The 22576-nt window shown below is 46.9% G+C and overlaps 2 protein-coding genes across 9 annotated transcripts in view; one reads left to right on the top strand and one right to left on the bottom strand.

The window, feature by feature from the left end:
* Window positions 1–742: 742 nt before the first annotated feature.
* Window positions 743–6001, bottom strand: LOC131422269 (speedy protein E4-like). The gene is made up of 6 exons (XM_058569355.1): window positions 5843–6001; window positions 5094–5318; window positions 4389–4447; window positions 3811–3896; window positions 981–1149; window positions 743–802 (listed from the first exon to the last, which is right to left on the bottom strand). Exons 1-6 carry the CDS (start codon window positions 5949–5951, stop codon window positions 743–745), a joined length of 708 nt encoding a protein of 235 aa, XP_058425338.1. The 5' UTR covers window positions 5952–6001.
* A 3903-nt stretch (window positions 6002–9904) lies between these two features.
* The window catches only part of ZNF12 (zinc finger protein 12), a 66447-nt gene continuing 53775 nt past the window's right edge, over window positions 9905–22576 (top strand). For 2 of the 8 annotated variants that reach the window (XM_058569344.1, XM_058569345.1), the window contains exons 1-4: window positions 10391–10924; window positions 11436–11500; window positions 20018–20144; window positions 20421–20516. In XM_058569344.1, coding sequence (XP_058425327.1) covers window positions 10402–10924; window positions 11436–11500; window positions 20018–20144; window positions 20421–20516 — 811 coding nt within the window. In that variant the 5' untranslated portion in view covers window positions 10391–10401. The other 6 variants (XM_058569341.1, XM_058569338.1, XM_058569342.1 and 3 more) reach the window with 6 other exon arrangements.

Genomic DNA, 22576 nt, shown 5'->3' with positions numbered 1-22576 from the left:
TTACTTTTGTTGTATTTTGTGGGGGAAGAATTCACGGGAAAGCTCACTCCACCATGATGCTGACGTCACTCGAAGCTAGTATTTCTTAACCTTAGCTCTTTCTGACAGATTCCTTGACCATAAACCTGAGGGGGAACGTGTAATTGTACAGGAGGAGAGACTGGTCCAGAAGTGGCGAGTCAGGGGAAAGGAAGGGCACGCAGGTCATCTGGCCATAAGCAATTTGTTTGAAAGTAAATTTGGATAAAACGTAGGTAGTCATAATTTATCTTTTAATATTGGATATGGAGACTGTCCCATCTAATAACCTCTTGTTAAACATTTAGTTTGTTGTAAATAAGTCCCTGTGGTTGGTATCCCTGAGGGATGAAAGGCCAAAAATGAATTAAAAACAGAAAGTCAAAAACACATTGCACAGAAAATTGGAAACCTATTCATTTTTCACAAAAATCAACATTTCACTACAGGTATTATTTGGACACAATTGCTTTGGGTGAAGTGATTTCAGCCAAATCCATGCCTCAGTGACAAACTGGTTACCTGGGGTCTGGCAGAGCTCGGCTGGTCTACTTCACAGTGTGTGGGAGGGTGATGTGAGGTGGGGGCCCCATAACTGTGGGTCCCACAATTGGATTCCTCAGATTTCCTAAACAGATGAGAAATCATCCCATCCATACCTGACAAGACACAGACCTACCTTCCCTCAGGCCGGTGACCTCAGGCCTCCATGGTCCCTGGATCTCTAGGGCAGGAGAGTGCGATCTCGCCCCCACACCCAGAGCTCCGGATCAAAAGCCTGGATCTGGAAAGACAAACAGCCCCCTGAAAAGATGATGACTCTCCAGGTGGACCCTCCCCTCCCAATGTCCAACCTCTAATTCCTTCTCTTCCCCAAATCCCAACTCCATTCCCCCATGATCCCCTCTCTCTGCAGTCAGCCCCTGCCCCTCGCACAGGGCAAATTCCCACAGCCCACCCACCTCCTCGCACTCTTCCCGGGAGACCCTCATCCTCCAGCCCGTGGAACGGATGAATTGGAATCGCAGTTTGTGAAACAGGGGACGCTTGGCGCGGTTCTCTCCATACAGGAAGGAAAAGATGGCCTGTTTAGGGGCCTGGTTATCCTCTTCCATGTCGTTGGCCAGGTAGCTGGGGAAAGACATCAGCATGCTCATGAGGAGCGGGACCAGGAAGGACCCCCGCCTGAGGTCAGCTTCCCAGAAAGGACACGCGCTGATCATCTTCACACAGGACATATGGGACCCCTGCCCAGTCTCACAGAGCCCTACCCAGTCATCGAGAAGCCACTGCTGGGCAATGACCTGAAGGGCGCCTCTCAAACCTTGATGATGAAGACAAAGTCTAAAACCCCTCCTCCCAAGGGAACTCTCATACACTGCTGGTGGGAGTGCAAACTGGTGCAGCCACTATGGAAAACAGTATGGAGATTCCTCAAAAAATCAAGGATAGAACTACCATACGATCCAGCTATTCCACTGCTGAGTATTTATCCAAAGAACTTGAAAACACCAATGCGTAAAGATACATGCACCCCTGTGTTCATTGCAGCGTTATTCACAATAGCCAAGACTTGGAAGCAACCTAAGTGCCCATGAAGGGATGAATGGATAAAGAAGATGTGGTGTATATACACAATGGAATACTACTCAGCCATAAGAAATGATGAAATCCAGCCATTTGTGACAACATGGATGCACATTGAGGGTATTACGCAAAGTGAAATAAGTCAGAGGGAGAAGGTCAAATACCGTATGATTTCCTTCATTAAGTAGTAGATAATAACAACAACAAACAAACACATAGAGACAGAGATTGGATTGGTGGTTACCAGAGGGGAAGGGGGGAGGGAGGAGGACAAAAGGGATAATTCAGCACATGTGTGTGGTAATGGGTTGTAATTAGTATTTGGGTGGTGAGCATGATGTAATCTATGCAGAAATAGAAGTATGATGATGTACACCTGAAATTTGTACGGTGTTGTAAACCAATGTTACTGCAATAAACAAAAAATTAAAAATAAATAAATAAATAAAAAAGAGCCAAACTCATAAAAACAGCAAATAGAATGGTGGTTACCAGAAACTAGGGGATGGAGGAATTGGAGATATGTTGTTTAAGGGTACAAACTTGTAACTACTAGATAAATCCTAGATATCTAATGCACAGCATAGTGATTTTGGACAACAATACTCTCTTATAAACTTCAAAGTTCCTAGGAGACTAGATCTCTTTTTTCATTGAGGTAACATTGGTTTGTAACGTTGTGTGGATTTCAGATGTACATCATTATATATAAAATCTGTATAGGCTAGATCTTAATTGTTCCCAGCACAAAAGAAGAAATATAATTATGTGACATGATAGAAGTGTCAGCTAATGCTAGGGTGGTAAGCATATTGCAATATGTAAATGTATCAGATTAACACAGTCAACACCTTAAACTTACACGGTGTTATATGCCAACTTTATCTCAATAAAAATAAATTTAAAAAAATAATAAAAAAAAATAAAACCCTTCCTCCCTTCAACTCCCTGTCTGTGCACACAGCTGTGTCCTTAGATTGTAAGCACATAGACAGCTCCTGAGGGCAGGAGGGGCTCTGGTCTATTTCTCAATTCATCTCTTCCTACCAAATGACTAACATAGGGCTTGGTGCCTATTGATGCATTAGTTCAACAGCACTTCTTGTCTCTCTCCACATCACCTCATATTCCCTGGCATGGAGCATGTACGTGATAAGGTTTCATTGAATGAATGAATGAATGCTTTAGCTCATAGGCAAATGCAATACTGCTTACCTATAGATTCAATATAATGTAAACATTTACAAAATGAAAAGAATTGTGAGTATTTTAAGAATGCATTGATATTTTTACAATACCTGCCTTCAACAGGTGTCTAGTCTAAAGGGTTGGAGATGAGGAAGGGAGAGATAAGAAGTAACTATAATCCAAACTATCATATTATAATAGGATTTTAAGCAAGCGCTACTGGGATGCGGAAGTTAGGGAGGTCAGGGAAGGCATCATGAAGGTTTCGGTGTTTGAACCGACTCTGAGAGGTCGTTTTCTTCAGATAAATACGGGTGAGAGACACCTAGACAGCACAATGTATAAGCAGAGGGAAGGGTATTAGGAAGGAGCAGTGGAACAAAGGAATGAGATGTCAGGACAGGAAGCAGGTTTGATGGAGATTGTAGGGAGGGCTGAATTCAGACTGAGGACTCTGGCCTTGATTTAGAAGGCACTGAGCCAAGGGAATTCTGAAGGAGGATGTGAAGGGGTTAGACCTGTGTTTTGGAAGGATATTCAGGGAAATAAAGCCATCTGGCCTGGGGAGAGACTTGTAGAAAACACAGGAGGGGAGGGTATTGTACAATAGATCTGTGTGAGGTAATGGAGGCCTGAACTGTGGCCTTTGTCCTGGGAACCCAGAGGAGGAAGACAAGGACTCTTGGTGTTGGTCTGGGAGGAGAGAGACAGAGGATCAGAAAGGGCAACTTCTCAAGTCTCTTTGCTTAGGGGCAGGGTGCTGTCAACTCTTTCCTTCCCTCCTCTCAGGAGGGTTTTCTCCTTTCTTTTCATCTTTCTTTTAACTGACGTTAGAGTTGTTTGTTTTTACGAAGAACAGCATGAAAAAACACTGTAGTAGAATCCTATCATTTTTATACAGAGAGGAAACAGTACAAATAGGTTAAAAAAGCAGAGGAAAGGTCAAAGTCCCTTTTCTCTCCCTCCACCCTCCAAGGGTCGGGAAGATTGACTGACGGGAGGAGGGGAAATACCCACAGAGCAATGAAGAAATGAATCCGCTGGTACTGCCAGGAGAAGAGGCCAGCCCGGCTGAAATAAGCTATGACCATGGCCAGGAGATACTGATGGAAAGAGGGGAAAAAAACACAAAGGAGAGGTTACATCCTAAGGAGGAAGAGCAGGATAAGGGTGCGGGAGGATGGGGGCAGGTGTCTCTGCTGCTCAGGGAAGAAATCCCCGCGTTGGGTGAGCCTGCTCAGTTGGGGAGGACAGGGGACGTCGGTGGGTCAGAGTTTCTGATGCTCCCCAGACAGCAGGCTCTGCTGGTTTGAAGGCCTGTGTTTAGGACCGCCGGCACAGGAGGGTCTTTGAGAAGCTGGAGCAAAGGGAAGTCCTCAGGAGCTGAGAGGAGAGAGGACTTAAGGTGGCAACAAAAAAGGGGCTCTCCGAGAGCTCAGGTCTCCAAGGACCTGCAGGAAACCACGAGGGCCCCAAAGGGACCTGTTGATAAGGCGTCAGGTTGGAGAGAGAAGTGAATTGTTGATTCTGAAAGCAATCCCCTGCCCAGGAAAGCTGCGGGACCAGGAAGACATCTGAGTGGGGAACAATCATACCTTGTCAGATAGCAGCAGATCTCTGTCCCAGGCTAGGAATTTTTTAATGACAGGATCCTCTGTGAAGAGATGGCGTTTGTTAGGATGACAACCAGAACAGGGTTGCTTTGGGAAGAGCAAGGAGGAGAACCATGCCTCCCTTGGAGAAGTTTTTGGATTGTGGGCAAGGGGAGGTTGATGGGAAAAGGGGCAAGCAGACCATTCACTGGGCAAGGAAAGGTGGTGACTGCCTTGTTTGGGGTGGCTGAGTGAGAGGTGGGTGTCCATAACATGTCTCCATGGTTCAGAGCTTACATGACAGTGATGCTCCCTCATCATGCGTGAATGTACACTGCAGAGGCCATAAAGTCATTCAGAGTCATTTTCTCAACTGACAGTCGCATCAGGCTGCAAAGACAGCTTTATTATCTCGCTCACACCCACGAAGGCATTGAGAATCAAAAGGCCAGTAAGAGCTAAGAAGTCTCAGAGGGACAGTTGAAACCAAGATCTCTTATCCCAAGTGCACACCCTTTCCAAGTCTAGCCTAACCCTGTGTCACGTCTAAGTATCCCCAATGGGTGATCAATACTCAGTGCTCCAAGGACAGAATGCTCAGCAACTGGCAGGGAATTCTTTTCCACTGGAAAAGCGTAGTCATTGGAGGTTTCTTCTGGTTTAAAAAGAAGAATAGGGTTGAGGGTGCTGTTGGGGGGCTCTTCCTACCGAGCAGTCTGGTGAAGGCCTCGTGGTGCTCTGGCAGCACTGTAGACACCCGCTGTCGCTTCAGTCTCATCTTGAGCCCACAGAGGGACTCCACCACCCAGACGTCCTCAGCCTCAGGGCCTCTCTCCTCGTCTGTCTCCTCGTCTGTCTCGTCCTGGAAGGCTGCTGACCACACCCTCTTGAGGCCAGAGGACTGAGGCAGGGGGCTGGAATCTACCCGGGGGGCTGAGTGAAGAAACCAGGCTACAACTTAAAGCTTTTGTCTTTACAATTAGGACATTGGTCACCCAAGCCCCTCAAACCCCGCCAGACAACCAAACCTTCTCTCCATTCTGTCCAGTCTCAGAGACTGTTGGCCTTCTCCCTAACCATCTTTCCATCCTGCTCCTTCGTTGACATCCATCTGCCCCGTTCATCTTGTCTTTGTTCCCTCACTCTGTCCTCACAACTCCTCCTCATTACAGAGATTTTCTCCCATTGAGGGGGAAAAAAGGAAGCCTCCACTTGTTTCCTCTCTTCCCTTTTCTCATGCTTGGATCTCATCTCCTAAGCCTCCTCCCTTGCTCCCCAGGTTTCCCTTCCACGTGTATATCCTTGTCCCCAGCTCCTGTGCTCTCCTTCTCCAATCCCTGGCTTCTGCATCTCTCCTTCTTCCACACACAGCCTACTCAGGTACTCCTTCGTGACTTCTGTTCCCTCTCCTCCTTACTGGTCAACCTCTCAGACCCCTTCCCACTCCAGCTTCTCACCTGATGGTCCTGGGATTTCTTCATTCACTATCACCTCCAGGGGGTACCCTGACGTGCTAGACTGGGGGCTCTGGTGCTCAGGCTGGGGACTCGGTGGACGACTGGTCATGATTTCTCCCAAACTCTTCCTTCTTTTCCCAGAAACCTAGACCCTGTTCTGTCCAAAGTCCTCTTCTGGATTCTGGCTGAACACAAGCCCGTTATCCCTTCTCCAGGCTGAGGAGAAGGAGAAGCTAGGAGTGGAGAAAAGCTCAGAAGATGCTGTTTCCACCTCCGCTGCCAAGCACCACGGAGTTTTGTCCTTCCAATCAGGAAGGTCGGAAGCCTCTGATGTCATCGTCATTCCAACCTGGCAACCAGTTTGAAGGAAAACTCATGTAACTGCCAGACCACTGTGTGCACTTCTGGAGATCAGGGGTAAACCATACCTCCTGCCACTGACCCACCCTCTGACCGTCCTGCACAAGCTTCCTGAAGGTGTCCAGATCACTCCTTACCCCTCCCCAGGAGATGTCCTGTTCTCTCCATTCTAAACTTGAAACATGTAAAACTCTCTCCCTCCCTCCCATTCCTATTTCAGAGCGTGGTCTGGTGGGAGAGGGAGGAGAGTGACGAGGAGCCTCAGGGTAAGTGGAAATGGGGAGACCTTGCAAGAGTGAGATAAGTATGTAAAGACCACCGCAGGCACATTGACTTGTTGGATTGAAAACTTACTTTAAAACACCCAGTCTGGCCAAGCTCTTCTTCTCCATGATTACTGACACTATGTTCAGGATTCTGTGCTGGGGGACACAGATCCTCTATCCCCAGGCATCTTTGAGTCCAAGAGACGTTTTGAGAACCTAAAACCACAGAAAACTTTACATGTGCTCACACACACACAGATACAGACACACACTTCACGTGGTGTCCACTATCTCAGGGAGTCCACGGATTGTCTGAAGCCTGCCCCTCAATTCCAACTAAGAAACTCTAGTCTACATATCAAATATTTGAGCCTGTGAATCACTCTTGACCCAGAAATTTCACTAATGTTTGTGTATCCTGAATAAAATGTCACATGCACAGAACAGTATATGGAAAAATCTCCAATTCCAGACCCAATATGATGTTGCTGTGAAGGTCAGGAGCACAAATGCAGAAAATAGCCAGCTTGTCTAGACGTGCACTAGGCAGTGCCCATCTTAAGATATGTCAGTACATTTTCCAAATATGGATTGAAGTGCCCAGGCCGGGTGTGATGTTTGGGAGAAAATGAAACTATCCCCTCTCCTCTTCTCTCTGCCTCTCATGGAGCAGTTCGCATAACAGTGGCTCTAGCTATAGTGCAGAAATACCAGTAGAGTGAAGCAGGAGTGCTGTGCAGACACCATCCTTTCCACATGAGGATCACAGGGAGAAATTCACATACAGATGCCTGGACCCAGCCCCATAGATTCTAACTCAACATAACTGAGGTGGGGCCTCATTGAACTTTCTCATTGATGCACATTCAGATGTGGAAATTTCTGAGTTGGATGTGCCACCCAGGTCAGGGCAATCAGGAGCCTAAAGAAAGCAATGTCACTAGTAAGTGAAATAAACGGGGTGGGGGGGTGAACGATGATCTGGGTCTCACATGGCAGAGTTGTGGCCAGGCTGAGTCTATTGTGAGTGGAGCTTCTGAAGCAGCCTCCAATCCTCCTGCCAACTGGTCCATGACAACTCCACCAGCAGCCTCGGTGCTGTGTGGACAAGGAGACCTGTGAGCAGAGTTCATCCTGAGTACTTACCCAATAGTGCGTGTGCCTGTGAAGAAACTGCCCTCTCCTCTAGGAAGCTCACCCCTTGTCAGGGGCTGCCCATTCTGGCCGTTCTGTTCTCCTCTAGGGAATAGTGGTCTCTGTACCTCCCCTTCTGTGACCTACAAGACCTAGAGAAGCCCCTAGGAGAATGACAGCGAGTGCTAAATCACAGAAGAGAGTTCTGTGATGGGGAGATGGAGAAGAAGTGCTAGATATTGACCTTGAGGGTCTTGTGCCTGAAACTAATTATTAAGGGCAAATCTTGGTCATTAACTTTTATCCTCCCCTCCATCATGGCTGAGATATTCTTGGTGGATCCCCAAGGAAGGTTCGTTGTACTCTGTTATTCATTGCCTATCTCTCAAGTGTTACAAAAAGTTGTCTAAACACCAATGTGCCCATTTGTTTGAAAATCTTGTTTTGAAATAAAGATTTGTCATTTATAAGTCGTTTTCAGGAGCATTGTCTCATTTTCTTTGTTGAGGTTGGAAAGCGGGGTTCTAGTATTTGTTTTTTAGAAACAAGGGACCTTCAGTAGTACTTGTGAGAAACGGAGGCCAGGGACCCAGGCTGATGGGTGCACTGCCCAACTTCACTGTGGAGCTTGCAAGGTGCTCAGAGAAGCTCCATCCTTTACCTGCTGAAAACGGAGAAGAACATGGAGAAATGGTCCCCCAACGTTTTCCTGGCTGAGAGGCAGAGGATGTGTGGTCAATGTTGCTCCCATTCCATTATTCCTTGGGTGGGAATTCAGGCACAGGCCACGCTTAATAGCCACAGGAGCTGGGAAAGACCATTCCTGGCCCCGCTGTCCCTTCCAAGAGCAACTTTGGGAACCACACATTTGTGCGCGATCTGGGATTCGTCTAATGCAGCAGTTCAGCTGTGGAAATTAGGAAAGGATGATAGGCTCATTCATTTGAGTGAATCAGTACTCATTATTCCGTTTTTTAGAGCATTTCTTGGAGAAAACTTATCCTGTAAATACATCTTCTGACCCTTTCATATGTATCTGAATCTTTTTAAATGCTAAGCAAGTCTCTTGCCAGCATTACAACCCAGGGATGTATTTTAAGGGCCTGATAAGAGCTATCTGTTTAAAATGTAAACCTCAAGGAAGATAATGTCCCTGTCTCTGTCTCCATTGGAGTTTAAGCTAGACACTAGGCACCTTGCTCTGAGCTGTAACTACCTGCTTGTCATAGATACATGAAAAGTTTTCTTTTTCCTTTGGTACAGGCAAGTAACTAGCATGGATGAGCACCCTGACTACCAGGTGAATTTAGGATGCACTCTGAAACAATGCACAGCAAATAGCGCTGTCAAGTCCTTTTACACAAGGCTAGGGACCGTTCCTCTTGAGAACATGTGCCTAATGGATTGTATCTGTTGAGCCACAGAGAAGATGAGCTTCATTTCTCTCTTTGCAATCTCATTAGCGGTTCCTGTAATGCGCAACACTGTCTTGGCTTAACGGTTATTCAACAACAAAGCTCTTCCTTGTTTCTACGTTTGTGGAAAGGATCTTCTGAGTTGGCAGGAGATTTTGTTTTTACTCCCCTTCTCCAGCTTTTACGAAACAGTTGGCCAAGAACACAGTCATATTATGTCACCACAATAATAACGATAATCATGGTCCTTCTGATCCTATTTTTGAACAACAGCACTGTTACCTAACATGAACAGATCCAGGCATCTGTTTTCTTTTTTGGTTTGTGTGTATTTTCTGATTTTTCTACACTTTTTATGCATTGGTTGTGTAACCTAGAAGAGCTACAATTTCTATTTTCTTTTCCTTCCTTGAAGAACCATACGCCCACGGGTAATATTAGTTGATGTCATGGCTGGGCATTAACTGTATCCTAGGATTTTATTGATACTTCTCCTAGTATTTCAGTTAAGGGAACATGAGACACTCTTTCCTTCCAATCTCCTGGTTTTCGGGAAATCTCAGTTCTAACCCGAAAGATCTCAGGGTCAGGAAAGGACCAGGGATCCAGGTCACAATCTCACCGCCTCCTACTCGAGGCGACACCTTTCCTTGATCCCTGACAGGAGTGAAGACAAATAGGAAATTGAGTCCCTTGTCCTAGCGGCCAATTTTCCTAATGCACCACCTCACAGCGCCTAGCTGAAGTACAGACTTTTAAGACGTTCCCTAAAGTTGACGGCGCGTAGACTCGCGGGAAATAGAGTTCTGTTATTTGTCCGGTTCCCCGGGGCGCATCCTCCTGCGCGTGTGCACCTTGCCCTGATTGCGTGTTCGCGCACGCGCACTGCTGCCGCGCTGGTCCGGCTTCCTGTGCGTGACCAGATCACCGCTCGCCGTCGTTCCCAGGCTTTGGCCTCTGGCGGGCGAACATCCCGGGACCTGCGGGGTTAGATGCCGTCCGGCCGGGCCGGCACCCAGAGGGCGTGGGCTGTGCGGGCAAGGGTTCGCGTCGGCCGGGCGGGGACTGGAGAGGGGACATCCGAGCGCGACCCCGGAGCCCGCGGGCTGGGCCGTGGGGCCGGGCGGGCGGCGGCGGCGCGGGGTCGGCGGGGCCCGGGCCCGGTCCGTCTGCACCCGCGGCGGCTCGGCAGAGGCTCGGACCGTGCGGCCCCGGGAGGCCGAGTTGGGCCCCGGGAGGGACGGTCGCCTGAAGTGAGTGTGTCCCGTAGGCCCGGAGCCGGCTTCTCGGGAACTGGGGCCTGGTAGGGGGAGAGGAGGGGACCCCAGGAGAGAAACGCGTCGGAGTAGCAGCCCCCGGCCCGGGCCTCGGGAGCCTGGGGCGGATGAGCGAGTCCCGGCGGGGTTGGGGGTGGGCGTGCGCCTTCGAGGCGTTTCTCTATCTTCCCGCCCGCAGTGAGCAGGGCTCGGGACCTGGGGTGAGGACGCGAGAGTGTGCGATAGGGAGGGAGGGTCGAGCGCTCCCGGGGACGCGCGTGGCTGTGCTGGAGGGCAGGGGCGCGCTGCTCCCGGGTGGGCGCTGCACTGGGACTCGTGAGTTCAAGGTTTCCTGGGGCTGTAGGGCCACAGGCTGCGCTACGGACATGCGGTGTCCACTCATCCCTCCACACCCCAACACTCCTTCCTCCTTCTGCCCTCTCCCGATTGCGCATGTGTCTCCACAGGTCCACCAGCACCTTTGTTCTCTGATCTCTGCGTGCACTGATGCCCCCTCGGTTCTGCCCTTGTGGAATCACACCGTGCGGTGCAGGATATGTCTGCAAGGTTCTGTCCTGCAGCCTCGGTTGACAGAGGAGGAGATTGGGCCTGAAAAGGGAAAAGACTTGTCCAAGGTCACCGGTTCTGTAGGTGGGATTGCTAACAAGATTCAACTCCCCGGCCAAGTGTTCTGTCCTCTGTATTATTTTTAAGTCAAAGTAAATTTCTTAATAAAAGATCTTTGAGCAGCAGGCTCCAGATTGTAGAAATACTTTAAAGGCTGAGCCATACCTGAGTGTGTCCCATTACTCAGCATCCTTGGAATCTATCTTAAGTAGTTACAAGAATTAGTAAGAACATAGGTGATTATAGCAGAATTTGTTTTACCTTCTGTTTAATGATGGAGGATTATTTCAGTAGGATTTGATGTTCACTCCGTAATGAGAGATGTATCTTCTCAGTCACCACATAATCATGTGGGATTCCACACGTACAGGTGGGTGCTCACTGCTTATCATTCTGGTCACTTCTGAAGGCTTAAAGGGACAGTCTCCCATAGGTGTCTTTCATGGAACTTTCTGGGTAAGTTCTAAAGCAGGAGTATACTTCCTTGGCAGGCCAGATCACTCATAACTTCATTGCCGGCATTTTCCTTCCTCAGGTCTGCCTCCGCTTTCACAGTCCTCCACGTGTTTCCAAGAGCAGCAGAAAATGAATACATCTCTGGTGAGTTGTTCTGTTTATGTATTTATTCTCTGCTTTGTTTTATACACACCTTAGGAAGTCAAGAGTTCGAAGTTTAAAGTGGGAAAGTAGGGCTAGATAAAAGATATGGTGAGGGAAAACACAGAGTAGCAGATCACCACTGAGCATTTGTCACGGTCATACGTGTAGATACCATGATGCTTCAGCGTTCTTACAGCCAGAGTACCAGTGCACCTGGTGTTCATTGCAAACAATGACAAATACCACCCATTACTTGACTCACATTGACCTGGCCAAACGCTTTCGTGTCCTTGTGGGATTTCCAGATTTCTTTGACCATTTCGCTGTAATTGTGGCCAGCCTTCCTAAATGACAGCCCCTAACACCTTGCCGTTGGTCCCTTACTTGTGCCTTTGGTAAGCCGAGGATATAGTGTCCAGGGAGCACTCAGTGCACGTGACTTTCCTGGTGAGTAAGCCATTGTTCTCCCATAAATACATTGTTTTTGCAGCTGGATCCAGGGATAAAATGAGGATCGTGTGGAGGAATGCCTTTCCAGCTTTCAGATAACCTCCCGGAGTGTTTCTCTCTGGTAGTCTGTGTGGGTTGCACAGTGGACCGTGCAGTGGTGTCTCTGGCAAAGATTCCTTATTTCACATTCACATTTTCTCCTGCAGCCAACAGTCTTGCTTCTGCCCTAGCCCTGCCCTGAACCTGCCCCGTAAACGTTACCTGTGATCTAACACACAAACCCGGTGGAGACTTGCCAGTCCTTGCCTTGGAGCACTGTGCCGCCTCTCCCACCTACAGAGGCTTCTCTGTTGGTTTCTGTGACAAATCTCTCCAGCTCTCTTCCTGACTGTTTGTTCTGCCCTCCTCGTGTGTTCTTCGACCCTTGGCTCACGACTCTCATGCCTGTCTGAGCTCACCCTCCTGTGCTTACCCACCAGCTCTGTCGGTTCTCCCGGGAGGACCAGATGCCTCTGTCCAGCCTCCTGCCAGCATCTCCATGGAGTTTGTCCACAGGACACCTCAAGTGGATAGATCCAATAGATCCCAAAAGTATAATTTGCACCCTCACCTTTGCCTTCTCCTCTTGTCCCTGTTGGTTCTTTGTTCCATCGTCCAGCCTGTCACCCTGTCCAGAAAAATGGGATTCATTTGAAACTTCTTTTCCCTCCGCTGTTACCCGCTTCGATTGCTCAGGTTTGGTAATGTTCTTTTCTGCGTGGTTTTAATCCCTCCCCCTTCAGCCCCTCCCTGCTGCCATTGAAGTGTATTTCTTCACCCCTGGGCTGTGACATAAACTTCTTTCTGTGCTGCTGCTTCTTTCCTCCACTGGCTCACATGTGTTTTCCACGTTGAGTATTTCTCCTCAGATGTTAATCAGGTGATTTTGCCTCTGTGTGGAAGGCACTTGAGAGGCTCCCTGCGTGACTAGGAAAACGAGGTTGCCATTCCACTGAGATGGGGAAGGTTGTGGGAAAAGCAGATGTGAGAAAAGGCCAGAATTAGGTTTCAGACATCACTTGAGCTGGTAGTGTGACGCGCACGTGGAGATGTCGGGAAGCAGGTGTGTGTGACTGGGGCTGGAGCCGAGCGTGGGCCGAGAGTAGAGCAGGTCGTGCATTGCTGCCTTGTGGATGAGACACAGGAGGGAGGGAGCCCCGGTGCTCCCGGGTGAAGAGTCTGGAAGAGGAGGAACTGAGCAGGGGCTGCCAGGAAGAGGAGAGTGAACTGGGAGAGTGCAGCCTTAGAAGCCAAGGGAGTGACGAGTTTCAGGGAGGATCGTCCCCATGTCAGATGTGGCTGATGGTCAGGTACAGTGAGGACTGAGAATCAGCCCTTGAACGTAGCACCGGGGAGGTCACGTGATGATGATCAGTTTGGGTGGATGCGGGTAAAATCCTGATGGGAGAGGTTTAGGAGAGAGGGATAGAAGAACTGGATTGGGTCTATTCCTCGCTTTTTGAAGACGTTTTGCCCGAATGGGGAAAAGAGAAATTGGAGAGTAGCTGGAGTAGGAGGTGAGGTCAGGAGAGGATTTTCTGTTTTGTTTAGTTTTAGTGGGAGAAATGGCAGTGGGAATGATCCAGTTAGAATGAAAATAGTTGATTCCTCCATGTGGGAGAGGGGAGAATTGTTGCGGGGGTCCTGAGTGGAGAGGGGCCGGGGACGGCAGAGTGGAGTTGAAGACGGGGTAGGACGTGTGGCATTCCCTCTGGTGGCTTCTCTTTCTCAGGGAAGTAGCCCATCAGCGGAGGGTGAGGAGGAGGTTGGGGGTTTGAGGAGAGTGGAGTTTCGGGGCCCAGCTCCAGCCTGGCCATCAGCACACACAGCTCAGCTCGCTGGGAGGACTGGTATTTTCCTGCTCGTGTCTGAAACCCCATCTCCATTCTTAAAATGTGGATGTCGTTTCCTCCTTGGGGAGCGTATGTCATCACACCGTGCCTCTCAGCCCACAGCGATCAGAGTGCCAGTCCTCCCCATGGAGGCTTTCTGCGCTGCTGCTTGAGAATTCCCAGCAGAGCTCCGGACCTGCTTGGCTCCTTGTTTTTGTGACCCTTTGCATCATCGAGTGTCTTGTCTTTTTTCTTAGACATTAACATCCTGTGTCTTTAGATTTCAGATGTGATTTAAGAGGCAGTTCTTTCCCTCAAGGAGCTTCTGTGCTCCCCGCATGAGGTACTTACGGCGGATGATGGGGGTCCTCCTGGTCAGTAGGTGGGAAATCCTGAACTGATGATGAAGCACAGTGGTTTTAAATGTGTTGTCAGAGGCTGTGGCTCAGTCAGTGAGCCAAGGGAGAGGTGTAGTTGGATGAGGCCGTTTGTGACGGCCCTGGAATGGTGAGGATCCGGGTAGTTGCCAAGGTTGATGAAGGCGCTCAGAACAGTGTGAGGTGGACGGATAAGGCTCCTCAAGTCCCGGTAAGGATCTTTGCTTCCTTAGCTTGTGGGCTTCCTGTTCAGAAACAGTGAGAGATGTGAATGGAGGTAAACATTGAGGGTGACTGAAGAGCCCCTGGGGCTCTGCTAAGGTTTGATGTCATCCTGTGGAGAATTTGAAACCCTTTAATTGGGAAAGTGAGTCATCTGATAGAAAGTCGTCATATATAGAGACTGTTAATGTGAGTGGCATGAAATGCAAGGCCTGGGGTCGGGGGAGGCAGCGAGTCAAGGGGACTCAGGTCTCTAGTGACATGCAGACAGCAAAGGAAAATGACTTGGGGTGTTCCCACTGATCCCAGACTCCACCAGTATGACGGTAGGCTTGGGCTTTTCTTAATCATCAGTGAGGTTGAGTATATTTTCACATATTTAGAAGCTGTTTCTTTTCTTAATTGACTATTTTTAAGAGCAGTTTTAGGTTTACATAAAAATTGAGCAGACAATAGAGTTCCCATCTACCCCCCTCCGAGTGTCCACTATTGTTAACATCTTAACATTAGTGTGGTGCATTGTTTCAATTGATGGATCCGTATTGACACATTATTATCTAAGTCCACAGTTTACATTAGGGTTCACTCTTTGGTAGTATGGTTCAGGTTTGGACAAATGTACAATGACATGTTTCCACCATGACAGTAGTTGCACTGCCCTGAAAGTCCCCCGGTCGCTGCCTATTCATTCCTCCCTTCTCCCTGCCCCCAGCCCCTGACCACCCCTGGTCTTTTTACTGTCTGTATGTTTTTGCCCTTTGCAGAATGTCATAGACTTCAATCATACAGCATATACCCTCTTCTGCCTGGCCCATTTCTACTTTCACGTGAGGTGCCTGTTCACGTCTACTGCCAGGCTTTCTGTCACAGTGCTGTTTTGTTTTGTTGTGCTTTTCCTCTTCACTTACAGAGTAGTCTTAATTGTTTATACATTTTTCCAGTTTGGGTCATGTTAGTAAACATTTTCTTCCAAGTTTGTCTTTTTACTTTATTTTCTAGCATTACCGTTTAATTCCTTAATATTTTCATTTTTAGAAATTGAATACTATGTAGTTTTTAAATTGCTCAAAATGAGCATGCTTGTGTGGATGAGATTCCTAGTTGAAGAGCACCCTCTTCAGTCAGTACTGGAGTACGGCTTCTCTCACGGATCCTCGGTGGTGGGGGCAGGAATTCGTGGTCTGGTGGTTCTCTTTCATGTCCATGGGTTCTTGGTTTTCCCCTTTCTGGCTCTGGGGTACTGCGTCACTTGCTCCACAGGACAGACCACGTGAGTGGTGCACTAAGTTGCTGACTCTCGGGGGACTTGCATGTTGGAGGTTGTCTTTCTCTGTCCCTCATGTGCAAAGGCCTCTGTTGGCTGGGGAAGGGATGTTGGACGGCAGTCTTTTGGCCCCCGTCAGCTCTCGCTGTCTCTGACTGTGGTTTGGGTCCCAGCGGTCTGACATGGACAGCCGTGACACAGAGCCCGTTTGTTCAAGTCATCTTGAGTCTTCGTCATTTACAATCCTCTGAGGAATACTCTTTTTCTCTGTTTTTACTAATGGAATTCCAGTGCTTAACCCTCCTAGCCATCATGAAAGGAATCTCAGTAATGGGGGAGACTGTGTTCTCCTTCCCGCATTGTAAACCCAGCTATGGGAAAGGGTAGATTGAGATGTTCACAGAAGGATTCTCACTCACATCCAGTGTTCTGGCTTGTGTGAAAATACATACCCGGTTCTGAGTTCTGTGATTACAAAGCTGCCTCTGGAATGTGACCCATACAGAGTGGTCTTTTAAGACACACATGTCATGGATTGTTCCCTTGTGTTTTGAAACTAACCTAAAATCCTGCAGTTCTGATTGGTTGTCTTAATTTGTTATCTAGGTCTTCTGAAACCCATTTTCTTCAAGTTTAAAATGCTTGTAAAGCTGCTTGTTTTAAGCTAGAAGAACAGTGCACATTTCCCCTTCTCCCTGTGCATGAAAGTGAACTTGGGCAAGCTACCTAAGCCCATGACCAAATAAAGAATCAGTTTGGAACATCATGATAATGCTGTTTTCAAGAAGCAACAGTGCATGTATTTTATATATATGTGTTACAAATAACAAAAACTATAATTTTTATTGTGCTGTTATTTTCCTCATAAGGCAAAATGAGAAGCAATTAAAAAATCCCTCAAAATTGCACATTTTGTGAAATTGCAAATGCAAAACCAGAAGTTAATATAAAATGTGCATTATTCTATTTATGCATTAAAATTAGACTACTTCATGCTCTGATCCTCACTCTCTTGCATTTGGTCATGACTTTTTTTTTTGGTGACAAATAGTGGCCCCAAGCTAACATCTGTTGCCAATCTTCCTCTTTTTGCTTGAGGAACATTGCCGCTGAGCTGACATCTGTGCCAGTCTTCCTCTACTTTGTAGATGGCACGCCGCCACATTGTGGCTTGATGAGTGGTGTGTAGGTCCTTGCCTAGGATCCGAACCTGCGAGCCCCGGGCCGCTGAAGTGGAGCACGCATACTTAATCACTACGCCACTGGGCCGGCCCCTGGTCATGACTCTTAATATATAGAAACTTAATTGACCTACTTGAGTTTTTTTTTTGTTTGTTTTTTTGTTTTTTTTTTTTCGTGAGGAAGATCAGCCCTGAGCTAACATCTGATGCCAGTCCTCCTCTTTCTTTTTTTGCTGTGGAAGACTGGCCCTGGCCTAACATCCGTGCCCATCTTCCTCTACTTTATATGGGACGCTGCCACAGCATGGCTTGACAAGCAGTGTGTCGGTGTGCGCCCCGGGATCCTGCAATCCCCGGGCCGCCAAAGCGGAGCACACGCACTTAACCGCTGTGCCATCAGGCTGGCCTCAGACCTACTTGAGTTTTTTGACCCTAAAATAAATCTTTCTTCCCTTCAGTTAGCATTCCTTATTAAGTAATCATTCATTTATTCATTCACAGATCTGGGTGCTCTCCTAGGTACTGAGATTCAAAAAAAAAATTAAATATTTCTTCTCAAGAACATCCCTTAGAATAGTGGGAAAGACACACATAAAAACACATTACATAAGAGCTATAGAATAGAAGCTTGAATGAAATGATACGTTTATTTTGTGGTATGTTTTTTATAATAAGCATGTACCTGGGATATTTTTAACACAAGAGATTCTGGTTTAAAATAGAGGTTTTATCACTTCATATTTGTTGTAGTCATGGATATGTGTGGTCTTATTACTTTTATCTGACTGTGTTTTAATCTATAACACTCTTATTTATTTGTTTTTCTTTCCTGTATTTTCCTGAATTGATGGCATTCTTCTCTACATTTCTCCTCTCTTCTTATGAGTGATTTGAAAGTCTTTTGTCCTATTTTTACCTGTTGTACAATCAGTGTATTGACAGTGATCAAAAGTAGTTGGTTCAGGGGCCAGCCCCGTGGCGTAGCGGTTAAGTGCGCGTGCTCTGCTGTTGACAGCCTGGGTTCAGATCCCAGGCACGCACCGATGCACCGCTTGTCAGGCCATGCTGTGGCAGCGTCCCACGTAAAGTGGAGGAAGATGGGCACAGATGTTAGCTCAGGGCTGGTCTTCCTCAGCAAAAAGAGGAGGATTGGCATGAATGTTAGCTCAGGGCTGATCTTCCTCACAAAAAAAAAAAAAAAGTTGTAGGTTCAGCTTGACAGACACTCAACAGGGACCCCACTTGAGGAAATTAACCTGGTTTACTTCTCTGAGAAATAAACAAGGAAGTTACTGCTCAGGAAGACCCAGTGATGTGACATGTGAACGTCTGGACCCCTGATCTTCATCAGGGCAGCCATAGTCATGGGTGGTGATGCCTGAGTGAAGTATGGGCAGAGCTTCTGGAAGACTCACTGTTGCCCTCTGAGACAGTATCCTTGCAGGCTGGGCCTGGGGCAGCTCTGCACACAGCTTAGCCTGGATTGGGCAGGAACCACTGCTTCCACCCCAGTGTGTCCCATCAGCAATTGGGCAGTCTCCAACCTGGGCACCCTCAGCCTTTCCAGGCCAGCAAAAGCCTGGACAGGGATGTCCCTGGACATCCCTGCCCCTAGAGCTTGGGAGAATAACAGGCTCAGGTGACCAGGCATCTTAGAGAATCTTACAACAGCCCCCATACTGCACTCTTCCATCATTCCACACAAAAAAACTTAGATTTTTTCAGTCAATGTAAGGAGTTTGTCATTCTCTCAAATGGCCCCTGAGCGTGCCATGGCCTTTTCCCTCACCACCTCCACACACCACTCCTCCCTCCATGTTTTGTTGAAAACATCTGACCCTTTTTGTTTTTAACATACTGGTACTGTGTTGTAATCCTTTCTTGGCAATTGCATAAACTTAACAGCCACATCACCTCAGTTATTTAAACTTACTTCTGTGTTTTCTGGTTTATTTCTGTCGTGATTTGGAAAGAGTGCTAAGATAGACAATAGATAGTTAACAGTAATAGTAGGTATCATTGAGAAGTATGTATTGTGTCTAAAGAGCTGTGGTAAGTGCTTTCTGTGGATTAGCCCATTTAATGCTGGTATTATGTGATGGGTGCCATTATTATCTTTATTTTAGAGGTAATGATACTGAGGGAAACAGTTATAATAACTAGTGTGAGTATTTGTGAGTTGGACAAAAAGATCCACATTTAAAGGTCTGGTTTTGGCAGTTTCCAGGTCTGTTGTAAGCTGTCTGCCCCTCTTCAGGGATGTGCTCCTCCTCTGCTGGAATGTGTAAATGGGAGGAAAGGGAATTCAGAGGTCCCCAGCTGTGAATTAGGGACAACCGAGCCAAGCTATTACTGACAGTTCTTGTGGCAGGCCATGGTCAGACCTGCTGTAGGCTTACCTTGCAATAAAATACAAAACTGGGATATGTGTTGCTTGGCTTGCTTGTCTCTTTGGTAATTGTGGCCAGTATCGCAGATGGGCTCCTTCTGTAAGCTGCAGGAGAAACAGATTTGGACAGGAACAGCAGCTGAATTTTGGGCATGTTGAGTTTGAGATCTGGGATATAATGTGTCTGGAGTTTAGGAGAGAAGTCTGGGCTGGTGATAGAAATTTGGGAAATGTTGATATATAGATGGTAATTAAAGCCATGAGGCCAAATGGGATCACCATCACACCAGTGAGTACAGACAGCAAAGAGTAAAAGACAAAAACTGAGCCCCGGAGCCCTGTGACTTCAGGGTGACTTGGAGGGGAGGAGGAGCCAGCACAGGAGGCTGAGAAGGAGCGGCCAGGGAGGTCAGAGGAGAACCAACATTGTTAATGTTCTGGAAGAAAAACGAAGGAGCAAAGTGCATTGTGGGTTTCCATGAGTGCCCCTCAGGCCTCTTGAGGACAGGGGCTCTGTCTACTGGTCTTAGTGTCCCCAGCAGCCAAGATGGTTCCTGACTTGCAAGGCGAGTCCAGTGATTTCTTTCTTTGATGTATACTGAATGAACTCATGCAGTATATTTCTGATATGTTTATTTTTCTTCCACAATCTGTAACATAAAAAAGGTATACAATGTTCATAACTTTACCAGTGAGCTTGGTAAGCTTTTGTCCCTGTTTGCCTTCTCCATGTCACCCAATTCTGATCATGGTGCCATTACAGGGGCCAGTGTCATTCAAGGACGTGGCCGTGGACTTCACCCAGGAGGAGTGGCAGCAGCTGGACTCTGAGCAGAAGACAACCTACAGGGATGTGATGCTGGAGAACTATAGCCATCTCGTGTCCCTGGGTGAGGACAGCTTGCCCTCTAAGTTGCTAGGCTATATGGGATTTCTCTCGAGTTTACTGACGTTAACTTTGATTTTGATGGGACAAATGTGAGTAATCTGTTTTGGGTGCCAGGCAGGGCATTTTGGTCTTTACCTCCCCAATGAAAGGTTCTAATTTTGATACAGCTCAGATGGGCACTTCTGTCGTGTAGCTCCTCAGGCAGCACTTTCCTCATACGGCAGTGAACTGGAAGCCCAGCGGCCAGGCTCAAGTTCTCTTTCATTTCTGTTAACAGGGTGTCACATTATCAAACCGGAAGTTATCATCAAGTTGGAGCAAGGAGAAGAGCCATGGATAGTAGAAGGAGAATTCCTACTTCAGAGTTACCCAGGTGTGTTAGTGGAGGCAGTGAGGAGACTGGTAACTTGGAAGTATTTTTCCCAGGAATTTTTTAATGGTCCCAAACCTTTACAAGTGACTAAAGATGGTTACTTGTATGCTTTAGCTACCTGAATCCCACCCCCAAAGGCTTCTTCCTTCCCCACAAAAACTTATGTTTGTAGTTTTCCATGCTTACCTTTACGCAGAAGCCAAATCCAGTCACTGCCTCTTCAACCTTGGGTCTTGCTCTTGTAGCATTTTCAGGGACCCATTATCATAGATTCTTTTTGTTTTTAGGCACTCATCAGTCTATTACTAAAAAAATAACTTGTGTGACTCTTGTGTTCTTATTACCTTCCTTTTCTCTTCTTCTTCACTGTGAAATGCCTCAGACTTGTTTCTATCCCCAGTTTCACTTTTCATGTCTCTTTCCTTGAGGTCAGATTCCAAAGCCCCATCCTCTGAGCCAGGCAGTTCAGTTCACCTATGTTGTCCTGGGCACGTTGCTGTCATTGTTCCTGAGATCCAGCCCTTCTTCAGTTTGGTGACAACAGTCACTGCGTCTCTCTCCCCAACCACTCGTTTTCATCTTGTCTCTCTTATTTACTGTTCTGTCGCCAGCACCTTGAATAATGTCCTGTCACAGTAGGTGCCCAGTAGGTATGATATACAGAGAGAATTGTGATTCATTTGTCCTCCTGCCCCTTCCAGAAATGTCTCTAAAGGATCTGCTTCCACCTTCGGTGGTTTGTTTGTTTGTTTCCAGAGTTCTTCAAAGGGCTCCTCCTATCTCAGGTCTGTAGGGTTTTTGTCTGTCTGTCTGTTCTGTGCTACAGCATCCACTCTGTCCTCTAGTCCACTGTTTCCTGTAATAGCAGTGCAGTGCTCCTTCATTCTAATGGATTTTCAAGATGTGTTTGTCTGAGATTCCCAGTCAGTCTTATCACTAGTCTCACAGGATGAGCCCACAGTCAGTCCCTGTTACTTCCTAAAGGGAATTTAAATTCCTTGTTCTTTAAGAATCACCACAATATTGACCCTATTTTGCCTGGAAAAATTAATTTTCTGTTGTTTCCCAAAACTCTTGCTAAACTCCATTTGGTTCACACTCTTAAATGTCTTCTGATCACGTGATGATCGTCCCTACAGCTTTGCATTTCAGTGGGGCGTGCTTTATTTGCCCAGGTAACACATTAATTAAGTCTGAGCTCAAATTTTCAACCCCTACTTGAAGTTGTCCTTCTGGCTCTTATCATTATTCCAATCTCTTCCTTCTCTCAACTGTGACTCCACCTCATGGTGGAACCTTAAAAAAAGTTAGATCTGATCAAGTAATCTGTTATTTGATAGTATATATTTTTTGCTTGAGCTTCTTTCTTCCCCTGGATCATAATCCTATAAAGACAAAGGCATGTTCTCTTCCCTCACCATAGTATGTAACACACAGTACACATTTATTTCTTTATCTCAGGAGCCAGGTAGGTGAAAGAACTTCTTGTGCATCCATTCAGAAATAATTTGTAGACAGTTATTTCTAAACATGCATGCCTGGGTGACATCCCCATATGTTCTGCAGGTACTTGAAAGATAACCATATGATTCAGATTAAGAACAGCTTCTCTGATTTCTATTCAGGGGTTCAAAGGAAATAGGAAATAGAGTCATACTTTCTAAGAGAGAGGTTTTGGTTAAGAAAAAAAGAATAGAGCTTCATGGAGTAATTTAAAACTTAGCATTTGACATGGAATGTTAATGTTCCAATGCAAGGCTGAATCATGTTGTGCTAAAATGATTGTTTGGAGAGTAATTATTTTCAACTTTAAGGGGAAATGCAGCTAACTGAGGTGAGAAAGAATTTGAGGAGTAATTTTTTTTAAACATGGAAATTCCCTAAAAGATAGGTTTTGAGTAAATCGAGCCTGGAACTCAAGCAAACTGGGAAAACGACAGGAGCAGAGACGTGTGGTTGAGCTGGGGCATCGTTGGTACCTCAGTCTAAGCCGAGAGTGCCTTAGGTTGTAATGTCTCTCTCCCAACTTGATGTGAGGTGATGTGGTGTGAAGTGCTGAT

This window comes from Diceros bicornis, chromosome 26 (assembly GCF_020826845.1).
Source record: "Diceros bicornis minor isolate mBicDic1 chromosome 26, mDicBic1.mat.cur, whole genome shotgun sequence".
NCBI lineage: Eukaryota > Metazoa > Chordata > Mammalia > Perissodactyla > Rhinocerotidae > Diceros > Diceros bicornis.
The sequence above is the reverse complement of the archived record's forward strand: the minus strand, read 5'-3'. Positions and strand labels throughout refer to the sequence as shown.

Bases quoted from the DNA above. Each gene is read 5' to 3' on its own strand.
- LOC131422269 (XM_058569355.1), bottom strand. From the start codon at position 5,951: ATGACCAGTCGTCCACCGAGTCCCCAGCCTGAGCACCAGAGCCCCCAG. The intron at 4,448-5,093 runs GTAGGAAGAGCC...ATCTCTTCACAG, and splicing joins GGCCTTCACCAGACTGCTCG to AGGATCCTGTCATTAAAAAA. The intron at 3,897-4,388 runs GTATGATTGTTC...TCTTTCCATCAG, and splicing joins ATCTGCTGCTATCTGACAAG to TATCTCCTGGCCATGGTCAT.